The following is a 12,006-nucleotide window of genomic DNA, read 5'->3' as shown; positions in this document are numbered from 1 at the left end:
GCAAAGAAAGTACCAATGTGCAATTTTTAAAGGTATCTACAGAATTTGACCCAAGGTTTAAGAATCTGAAGTGCCTTCCAAAATCTGAGAGGAACAAGGTGTGGAACATGCTTTCAGAAGTCTTAAAAGAGCAACACTCTGATGTGGAAACTACAGAACCCAAACCACCAAAAAAGAAAATCAGCCTTCTGCTGGTGGCATCTGACTCAAATGATGAAAATGAACATGCGTCAGTCCACACTGCTTTGGATTGTTATTGAGCAGAACCCATCATCAACATGGATGTATGTCCTCTGGAATGGTGGTTGAAGCATGAAGGGACATATGAATCTTTAGCGCATCTGGCATGTAAATATCTTGGACAGTGACTACAACAGTGTCATGCAAACACCTTGTTCTCACTTTCAGGTGATATTGTAAACAAGAAGCAGGCAGCATTATCTTCTGCAAATGTAAATAAACTTGTTTGTCTGAACAATTGGTTGAAAAAGAAGTAGGACTGGGTAGACTTGTAGGCTCTAAAGTTTGACATTGTTTTATTTTTGAATGAAAGGTTTTTTTTTACATAATTCTACATTTGTAAGTTCAACTTTGATGATAAAGAGATTGCACTACAGTACTTGCATTAGGTGAATTGAAAAATATTATTTCTTTTGTTTATTACAGTGCAAATATTTGTAATAAAAATATAAAGTGAGCACTGTACACTTTGTATTGTGTTTAATTTAGATCAATATATTTGAAAATGTAGAAAACACCAAAAATATTAAATAAATGATATTTAATTGCATGATTAATTTTTTAATTGCTTGACAGCCCTAGTCAAAACACAATGTGAGTATAATTAAGGGAATTTTTCTTCCATAGAAAGAGGTAAACAAGATTAGATAAAATAAGAATTCTCCAAACTTTGCTCAAGTTAGGCATATGGAGATTGTGGCTATCTGAAAAGGAATCAAAAATGACACCAAGTTTGCAAGCTTAGGAGCTATGGGTAATACGATAGTTATCGGTGACAGAGAAAGGAGGAGGGGCAGATCGCTACTGTCAATTGACACAAATTACAGGAATAAAAAGCAGTGCCTGACTCCAGTTTTCATTTTGGAAAAAGAAAGGTCACCTTACTCAAAGAACTATGATCTGTATTAGATTATAATGGTGACTGAACCCAAGTCTGAAAGAAGGATTTTTACCGCTTAGCTATTATCATGTGAACAATAAAAATTTCAAAGACACTGGCTTAAGTCCCAATCTAGCGGAGTGCTGAGAGCAGCTGAGCATCCTCAATGGCCAATGAAGCCTATGGTAATTGAAGGCACACCACTATTTAGGATCAAGTCCGTAACATGTATCTTATTAGCAAACAAAAGATTATATAACTTTGCTATGAAAATATAAACAGCTGTAAAAAATATGGCCCATGGCATTTATCATAAATCATTTCTTTTAAGGACAATTTTTTTACAAGAACATTTCTTATTAAGGATAATACTCCACAAAGCTTTGCATGGGACAATTACTGTAATTCAACCCACCATAGTAAGTACATTTTCCCCTCTTCACATCTGACCCTGTCCTTCAATTTTGTGAAAAAACCTTTAAAAATATTTCACATCAGAAATGTAATTGACATATTCATACTTCTCATTATGATGGAAAGGACATATTTACCTTTTTATCCCCACAGTGTTTAATTTCTTAAGGATGGTTGTCCATAACCTTCTGGAAACTTGACAGTAATTTCTCTCCTTTTATCACATTTTTTTCTTTTGGGTGCCCTTGCCCCCACGTTCTCTCATATTTCTTTGCTTGTTAAGAGAGCTGTGCTGCTGGTAGTGATTTATTTTAATGAAAACACAGTGATGAATCATGTGTTTTGGAAAAAATAAAATGTGCAGAGAATCAGAGACTTTAGAACTTGATGTAAGGGTAGGTCTAACTTAGGATATGCCAACCTTGAGAGTATCACTTTAATCAAGAACAAGTCATGTCATTAACAATTGCCATTCTCCCTCATATGAGGAGATGGAAAATAGGACTTTTCCCTGCAATTAAGTAAGTACATCACATGTAGGGGGGAAAAAAGTCTAAAGCACTGAAAGATGCTTGTTTTCAAGTGATTTTTTTGTTTTTAAATTCCCAATTTCCCTTGTTCATTGGTACAAAGGCAGGCAGATTGCACCATTCAATTCTGTCTGCAGCTAGTTGTCAGTGTCTGCCAAATTGGAAAAACAAATCCTTGGACTAATTCAGACCTCACTTAGGATCTGATCCTTTAACAGGCTGCATGCATGCAAAGCCCTGTGTTCACATGGAGCCAGACGCAGGTTTGAGATCTAACTCCCACATAAGCCAGTGAGAACTGAACTCATGTGAGAGCCTGAATCTGCCATGTGCTAAGTGCCTCCTATGCAGAGTAACTACAATAGCCTCTTAAAAAAAAAAAAAAAAAAAAAAGCTAGCCTTCTACTTGCACCCACAAATTGTGGGCACAAATATTTGATGGTCCAATTTATTCCTCCACAAATCTTAGGCATGTATATGACCAACTGTCTACAACTGATTGTGGGTGGAAAATGAACCAGTAGATATGTCCACTCAAAAAAACAGTGGGCACAAAAATGGAACTAAAGTCAGGCTGGAAATCAGGACCTATATACATATGACAGAAATGGCAACTTCCAGCAGTATCCTGGACAAACCCTACTGAAGTAAGTTTAAGTATTTTAGGAGTTTACTATATTAAAAATGCAAATGTTCATGTGTTATTGTGGGACTGTATGTAACTTGTTTAGGAGGAACCAGGACTGGGGCAATTTGCAACAGCCCTGGCTCTTCAGCTGCTGCTGCGACATCAAAGACTCTTGAGACTTTTCTGTATGGGAGACTCTTAACTTTATATAAAAAAATGAAACTTGTTTAGGAGGGAGATTTGACTAAAGTAAATTTGGGGAAGTGTTACGAGCTTCAAAGGACTACTTGAAATAATGTGAACTTTTAAAGTTAAGTGGGTTTCCCAGAAATTTCAAGGGAGAGGCCCATGCAAATGTTACCCACTCAGGTTATGCAATAGCTCAGCCTTTTGAAGCTCTGCCCTGAGGAGGAGACCTTTCATCTGCTGTTCACCTGTTACATGAGGACAAGGTCAGAGGCCCAAATAGTAGGAGTGACTCTGAGATTCATGGGTGTGCTTATTCCAAGCTAATAGTTGTTACAAACCTATGGCTGCAAAAAAAAAAAAAAAAAACCCCTACGTGAGGCTGGAAGGTTGCTGGTGATCTCTGGTAAGCTTATTAACATGGGTGCAAGTTCTTTTAATACTTTAATATATTTTCTCTAATGCTTTCACCTTAAGAATAAACATGGTTGCTTAGGAAAGCTGTGTGGTATCGTGAGCAATGATGCTTTTTATAGTCTGTGAAACAGCTTCAATAGGCGAGAGCTCCACATCAGACTATTCCATAACTCAGTGCTTAGAGCACTCATCTGAGAACTGGGAAAACCCACATTCAGATCCCTGCTCCACATCAGGTGGGGCAGAGGGGACATGTAACCCGGGTCTCCCACATCCAGGTGAATATGCTAGTCATTGGGCTAAAAATTACAAGGGAAGCTGCCATCATTTCCTATTCCCACCCCACAGAGTGTTTTTCTTGCAAAACAAAATAAAACAACTGCTTAGGGACCTAACTCCAGGAGAGTTGTGAATTCCAAGCAGTGATAGTTGCCTCCCTGCAGCACCAAACTTCCTGAGAGGGGCAGGACTCAGCCCACACCTCTCCCCTTGACATTTCCTACTAGCTAAGTTAGGCAGCACCCTGCTCAAGCCATTTCTACACTACAGAATTATGCCGACCTAACTTCCATCAGCATACAGCCACCGTAGTTATTAAATTGCTTGGGTGTATGTGCACACTTTGCTCCTTGTGTTGTTGGTGTTCATCCTCACCAGGACCACTTGTATCAATTGTATTGTCAGTGTGGGGCATTGTGGAACGGCTGCTGAAAGCCAGTAACAGTTAATGTAAGCAATGTAGTGTCCACACTGACACTGTGTCCACCTAGTTACATCGCCCGTGACTCTGTGCCACATGGGGAATTTACTAAATTGGTGTAAAGAGGCACTTACGTCGGTGGGAGTCAAATTTAAGTGAAAACACCTCCACAGCTAGATCACCGCAATGCAGCTTACGTCAACTTCACCCTGTAATGTAGACCAGGCCTCAGTATGATGGTCTTTTGTGGATCCAGTTCTGTGACAGCTAACTCTTTCTTCCATGCACTGGGCACGTAGGTACCTAACTCAGAGGCTGTGGATTCCAATGGGTGCAGCAAGATGCCTATAAGTTAGGCACTGCAACACTGAGCATTGCAATGCCTAAGTCCCTTTGTGGATCTAGTCCTTAGCCCATCAGCATAGACTAGTAATTAGACTACAGAATCCTACCATAACATAATACCATATGTATTAGAGAGATGAGGTGAGTGAGGTAAGATCTGTTCCTGGACCAACTACTGTTGGCAAGAGAGACAAGCTTTTGAGCTTACACAGAGCTTTTCTTCAGGTCTGGGAAAGTAACTTGACCTGTCGCTGCTAAATACAAGATTTGAACAGATTGTTTAGCATAAGTAGGTAACAGATTTCAAGGGACTATTCAAGGTGAAGTGGCCCATTAATCTACATCTACTTGCAAATCAAGGGAGTTATGGTAGAATGGTATGACCTGATAGCTTTTCATAGTTAGATAAGGAAAGTGGGGGTTGGATCTGGGATTTGGTTTGGCCCATTATAAAGTTAGGGGCCCTTTGCAAAATTCAGATCTTCCTTTGCTTCAAAACACCCTCAAAAGTTCAAAGATATCTAGATTCAAGACTTTGGTTTGGACCCATCTACACTAGTGACACATTCTGAATCCTCTTTCTTGCCCGGTGCTCGTAATCCACAAATCTGATTCTCAAGTGGCTCATAGACTCTGTCTTTAATTGTTTCCCCAGCTGCTTTGATGCACTTGCATTTAATGTCAGACAAAGATGTAGCAGAGAAGCTGGGAAAAATAACGAGTTACAGATTACAGTGGTCATTAGGGGGAAAATAATAGCTTAGAGAGCGGAGGTTGAAAAAATATAATTATGAAACTGTTCACTATTCAAGCAGAGACAACTTCCAGAGCTGATAGTTATTTATCACTTGTATAGCACTTTGGAAATAGTAACTAATTAATCCTTGTAATGCGTCTGCAAGGTATGTCATTAAGTGTTATTGTCTCTCTGTAGCAGAGGGTAGAAGAGGCATAGAGGTTAAGTGCCCATAAAAGGAATCAGTGTCAAAACTAGGATTAAAAGGCAGAGATCCTAGCTCCCAGCCCTGTGCTGATATCAGTAGGCAATGTGTTTCTTTAGGGTAATTAAAAATAGTTCCATGGGGGCCCTTGACTTTTTCCACTGTGGGAGGGGGTTCTTCACACATGAGTAGGACGCATGTATGGAATAGGTGATGTGTACAGAAAGAAAAATGGTGGGTTAACATAATGTTATATGATAATTATACAAAAATAAGTCATTCATATACAGTGCTACGATGCTCATGATGCTTAAGAGACAAATAAGAAAAAGTCCTTTCCCTGTGGAGTGTCCAATCAAAGCACAAAATTCTACTCTCAGACTTACTCAGCAGCCTCAATGGGAGATCCACCCATGCAAGGGAAAGCAGAATACTTCCCTATAGATTTGAGATAATTTTCCCATTAGTTAAACAATGAGAATTGAAAATAGACCATAGATTGCAAGGTCAGAAAGGACCATTTTGATCATACACAGGAGGTCAGATTATAACACAGACCATAGAACTTCTCCAAAATGATTTTTGGAGCATATCTTCTAGATTAGTGGTTTTCAAACTTTTTTTCTGGTCACCCAATTGAGGAAAATTATTGATGCCTGTGACCCAATGGAGCTGGGGAAGAGGGGTTTGGGCTGTGGGAGGCGCTTGGTGCTGGAGCAGAGGGTTGAGGTGTGGGGATGAGAGCTGTGAGGTGGGGCCAGGGATGAGGGAGTCAGGGTTTGGGAGGGGGCTCTGGGCTGGGGTAGGGTATTGAGGTGTGGGAGGGGGCCAGGGTTCTGGGGTGGGGGTGCAAGATCTGGGGTGGGGCTGGAGATGAAGGGTTTGGGGTACAGGAAGGGGCTCTGGGTTTGGGGGGGCTCAAAGTTGAGATAGGGGATTGGGGTTGAAGCACAGGCTTATCTTGAGTGGCTCCCAGTCAGCAGCAAGGCACGGGTGCTAAGGCTAAGGCTAAGGCTTCCTGCCTGTCCTGGCACCGCAACCATGCTGCATCCTGGGAGAGCCCAGCAGAAGGTCCGGCTTCTAGGTGGAGGCACGCAAGTGGCTCCACGTGTGTCTCACATGCAGGGATACCACCTCTCCTTCAGCTCCCATTGGCCGGGAGCCAGTGCTCAGGGCAGGGCCAGTGTGCAGAGCCCCGTGGCCCCCCGCCTAGGAGCCAGACCTGCTGCTGGCCGCTTTCGGGGCTCAGCGTGGTGTCAGAACAGGTTGGGACTAGCCTGCCTGAGCTGGGCAGCACTGCCGACGGGACTTTTAACGGCCCAGTCGGCGGTGCTGACCTGAGCTGCCATGATTCAGTGCCTTACGACCTGCAGTTTGAAAACCACTGTTTTAGATAAACGTCCAGTGTTGTTTTAAAAATTGTCAGGGACGGAGAATCCACTGTGACCTTAGGTAAATTGTTCCAAACTACTCTCACTATTAAAAATTTACACATAATTTCTAGTCTGAATTTGTCTAGCTTCAACTTCCAGCCACTGGATTGTGTAATACTTTTCTCTGCTAGATCTACAAGCCTATTATTAAATATTTGTTCTCCAGGTAGGTACTTATAGTCTGTAATCAAGTCATCTCTTAAGCTTCTCTTTGTTACGCTAAACAGACTGAGCTCCTGGAGTCTATCAATATAAGGCATGTTTTCTAATCCTTTACTCATTCTTGTGGCTCTTCTCTCATGTTTCTCCAATTTACCAACATCCTTCTTGAATTGTGGATATCAGGAGAAGGGATGCAAGGCAATGCATGATCATATTGTCTAAGGGCCATATACTGGCCCCCTCACTGTTAAGTAGCACCTTACTGCTCCCCGATTTCCCTGAGAATCCTCTGATAAAGCAAGATACTACTTTCCATATGAGTAAGTGTGACAGAATCTGTTCCTTAAATTTAATTCAGAGGGTTTTTATTTATGTGAAACTTTTTCTTATAATAGCAATAGTAGATACAGATGTAGAAAAGAAAAGATGACTGATTTCAATTAAATCATTTGAACATATAACTTTTGGCAATAATGAGAGTTGTCATTATGTACCCTGTTTAACAAAGGGAAAAAAATATGTTCCATTATGAACCCTGTAGATACTGGTTTCTGGGCACTAGTGTTTTGGTATGTAATGCCCTATTTCATGTCATGAAACAGACTTCACATAGACCTCTGTGTGTGATACATAATCACGGGAACATAGGACCTGCTGTACTGCAGCAGTCTCATGGCCCATCTAGTCCAGTACTACAGTGGCCAGCACCAGACACTTCAGAAGACTGTGCAAGAAACCCCACAGCAGGCAAACATCAGATAATCTGCACTATGAAATTCTTCTCCTAATACCTCATAATTAAAGTTTGGCTTAAACCCCAAAGCTTGAAGTCTCATATTCCTTCCAATACTTTCTTTAGCATTGTTATAAATCTAGATATTCTTATCTATATAAATGTTGATCCCTTTTTGAATATTCCTAGGTTCTTGGTCTTGATAACATCGTATGGCAATGAGTTCTAGTCAATATCTGCATTGTGTGAAATAACACTTCTATCAGTTTTGAATATGCCACCTTTCAGTTTAATTCAATGCCCTTTTTTCTTGTGTTATGAAGCAGGGAGAATGGAAGCTTCCAATTTTATCTCTTTTTTAAAATAAATAATCACAGTCTTTTCAACCTCTCTTCATATGAATATTTCTATATCCATAATCATTCTCATTCCTCATCTCTGAATCCTCTCTGCCTTTATGCAATTTATATCTAAATAGACTTTTCTATACAAGCCAACAATATTTCATAATAAAACTATTCTTTTTGCAAATGAAACAAAAGTTCCTTTTTGTTTAGAATAATTGCAAATTGGAGTATATAAGACCCCCATTCTTAATTTTGCATGTTATAATCAGAAATCTGTTCAGATTTAACTAGCCTGTTTTTCCAGTCTTATTATCTGTTTTTATTTAATGGAGCTGCTTCACATTTATTTGCTTTGTGCCCATTTCTTCTATTTTAAGAGATGCTGACTTTTTTTTCTTGTATTCGATCCCGTAGTGAAAAGATAATTTTTTTAATGTAATCTTTGTGCAAATTCTAGGACAGACTTATTCAGTGGCAGTAGTTCTCTCTGACATTCAAAGGCAAAGTATAAACTGAAGATAACAGAGAACAGGGAGATTTTAGCATAAAACTTTTTGTACTTTTTGATTTGTGGACAGCATAAGATGAGAAGCACTGATAAGTAGTATGAAACAGAGCTCAAAAAAACCAAACCCAAACAAAGATACATAAGTCTTGATCTTATGAGCAGTATCTTTGACTCATATGTTTATCCTTTAGCCACTTCTAAGAATGAAGGTATAACTCTTCATAAGCTCTGGTTAAAATTAATGCAGGAATACTTCTATGGTAGTTTTATCTCCAAAGTCAATGATCATATTAACAAATCAGCATTGTTTTGAATCAAGCATAAATACTTGCTACTCTCCTCTCAAAGACTAAAATCTATATTAAAGAATTTCAGTTCCATTTTTATCATCTAAATGGATTTTCCTTCAAGCTTTCAAAGAGGAGATTTGGTTTGTGCCAAAATTATAACCTTGGAGTGAGTAACAGATGTTGGACTGAAAATAAACAGCTCTAATACTGGTAGAGTTATTGCACCTGTTTCTCCTAACACCTGTTGTTGCTAGGAGAAAATAAAAACCGTTTATCTTTGGTCTCACTAAGGAAACTAGTAGTCACAGAGCAAAGAGCACAACACCTTTTTAAATGCAATTGTCTTCACATGCATGTAATTTGGTAAGTACTTACAGATGTGCCCAGTTTCTTCAGTAGATGATGAAAAAAATTATCAAGCTCCTTTCCCTCTATGTAACCATTGTCTAAATACAATTAAAACATACATGATTGAACAGACATAATTATTGTTCTAACTCTAAGCACAATTTACGAACTATAGAGCCATTTTTGTTTACAGAAACTGTGCCAAGTTGGGGCAATGTTCTCTTTATTCCTAAATAAGTCTATTCATCCTTCCTATCTTATGGCACATCGCTTAAAGTTGGAAGTTGTTATATTTAATTCAAAGTCTTAGCATTTTAATATTTTTATTTTTTTCTTTACTCTATTGTAAAGATCTTCGTAAAAAAAAAAAGGAAAAAAGAAGCAGTAACAGAGTAGAAAAATATTTTGTGCTCCCAGTGCATTCTCTGCAAGGGAAGTTTATTGTTAAAATTATTTTCCCTTATGTATATAAGATCAATCCTGTGAAGTTCAGGATTTCCTGGAAGGACTGATTCAGCTACTCCGTGCTGGTGGATGCTCAGCAAGTACTTGATTTAAAAAAAAATTCTCGTTGGTGCTCAAAGCGAACATTTGTCCTGATTTTTGCTGCCCGGTGTTAACGCTATCAACCTGCTTGCGGGCTATCCGGGCGCAGGCAACATCTGCCACAGCTAGGAAACGCAGACGTAGGTGGTAAGTCTCAGCCACATACGAAGCCCCAGCTACATGTTGCATAGACTCGGGCACCACGCTCACGTGCATCACAAAGGCACAGGGCATGCAACCCGGGGCCGCACTCAGGGCCACCGCGCCCCAGCTACATCACAGGGGGACTCCCTGGGGCCGAAAGACCCCCCCACACCCAGCCACAGGGGCCCGTCCTCCCAGTCCCGGGACCCTCAGCGCCCCCCGGCTCGCTCCCTTCCCGCGCAAGCCAACCTCCCGCACCGTCGGCGTCGAAGCGCTGCCAGATGTGCAGGAAGCCGGCGGCGTCCAGCTGCTCCAGGGGGCTGCTGTCCATGGTGCTGCAGGGGAAGAGACCTCGCCCAAGTCCCGGCGGCGGCTGAAGCGCTTTGCCCGCCCGCTGTCCCTGCAGCGCGCCGCCTGCTCCGCCTGCCACCCCGCGACTGACTGGGGCAGGAGAGTTTCCAAAGAAGAGCCCGCAGGGAGACACGCCCTGCGCTCGCGCGCATGGGCCCAGGTGAGAGGAAGGGCAGAGGCCGAGCCACTGGAGCGGGGGAGGGTAGGGGGAGAAGGGGAGAGGGAAAATTCCACTGCAAAACAACTGTCCGCAGCTGAGCTCCCCGCCAGTTAAAAATCACCCCCACCCCATTCCCTGGTGTCTGAGAGCTGCAGGGATGCAAAGAGAGGACACCACTAACTACAGGAGCAGCTCTTAGAACCCACCAAAGCTCATGCTCCAATACCTCTGTTAGTCTATAAGGTGCCACAGGACCCTCTGCTGCTTTTACAGATCCAGCCTAACAGGGCTACCCCTCTGATATCTGGCTGGGGATATTTATTTTAGCATCTCTCACAGTGGCTCTTCCCTAAAGGCTTGATCCCAAGCCCACCAAAGTCACCTGACCATCCTGTTTAGGGGGATGGGTGTGGTCTGAATGACATCTTCATATCAGGCTGCAATAATGAGGCACATCTAGCCCTTGGAGCTGTCCATACAGTACTGTTGAAGTCTTGGTGTATTTTTTGCAATGCCAATGTGTGTTTTCTCGGTCCTCTTGCAGTACAGTTTTGCAAGATTGATTTTGGTTTGCACGTTTGTATTTTATTCAAACATGGGTAGACCTAGAAATTCAAGTACACCTAGAAACAATGGGAGGATTGACTTAAAACAAGAATCCTTCATGTTGGCATTGCACATGCATCTGAAAAAGACACATGCATGCGATTTTTGGGGGGGGGGAGAGGGAGTCATCCTTAAATTATATTTTGCATGGAAAATGTGAGTTTTAATTAAAAGAAAAATGTCCTACAAGACTTCAAAAAGTTCCCTAGAAACCAAAACAATAAAAAGAAGTTCCAGAGTATTTACTAGAATTCTCTAACTCTTCATGGAAATTAAAGTCACATCTGTGCTGAAGTGAGAGGGAGAATTGCGCTGCCAAATATTAAAAATGGGTGCCTAATTTTTGACTGTTAGGGCCTGAGCAAGAGACCATTGAAATCAATGGAAAGACTTCCACTGACTTCAATGGGATTTGGACCAGGCCCTTAAACAACTCATTTGTAAGTTGCAAGATTTTCAAAAGTTCTGATACCCAGCAACTCCCATTATCTTAATTTAGAAATATATTTGATTTCATTGGGAGCACTGCTGAAAATCCTGCCAGTCACTTAGCTAGATGCCTAAATACAGGTTGAGGAGGCTAACTTTAGGCCCCTGCTTTTGAAAATCTTTGCTTGCATTTGTTCAGCAGAAGTTGCCATTCACATAAAGAACACTATACCTGCAAATTACTTGCTTTTAGTGTTATCACACCTATGAATTATGAGTTCTTAATCTGTGCCCAATCTGTTAGATAAGTATAACGTACGGATCCATAATGGACCTACTCTAAGCTACCAGAGCCCACTAACCTTTTAGGTAACTGAATAAAACCACTTGGCTGGTTTTAGTAGGGGAAGGAAAAAGCAGCTGCCATAGAGTTGAGGCATTTAATTAACAGCATGAGAGCTGTTTATTATAACTATATCACAGCCAGCTGACTGTTGTCTCTCCACTCTACTCCAGACAAAAGGTTTCAGTGGAATGACTAGGCTGCAAGCAGCTTCAGCCAAAGGCCCCCACCATGAAGTGGGAGCCCCCGCAACAGGAGCATTAGGAAAAAAGACAGATAAATCAGGTAGTCTGGGGGTATCTGCACAGGTACTCTCATCATCAGG

General features: G+C 41.3%; 1 protein-coding gene across 1 annotated transcript in view; it reads right to left on the bottom strand.

Moving 5' to 3' along the window:
- SCGN (secretagogin, EF-hand calcium binding protein) overlaps window positions 1-10,374 on the bottom strand; it is a 51,162-nt gene extending 40,788 nt beyond the window's left edge. The window contains 2 exon segments of the mRNA XM_032801255.2: window positions 9,130-9,200; window positions 10,051-10,374. Coding sequence (XP_032657146.1) covers window positions 9,130-9,200; window positions 10,051-10,123 — 144 coding nt within the window. The 5' untranslated portion in view covers window positions 10,124-10,374.
- Window positions 10,375-12,006: the final 1,632 nt, after the last annotated feature.

This window comes from Chelonoidis abingdonii, chromosome 2 (assembly GCF_003597395.2).
Source record: "Chelonoidis abingdonii isolate Lonesome George chromosome 2, CheloAbing_2.0, whole genome shotgun sequence".
Classification (NCBI taxonomy): Eukaryota; Metazoa; Chordata; order Testudines; family Testudinidae; genus Chelonoidis; species Chelonoidis abingdonii.
This window is presented reverse-complemented; position numbering and strand designations above follow the sequence as displayed.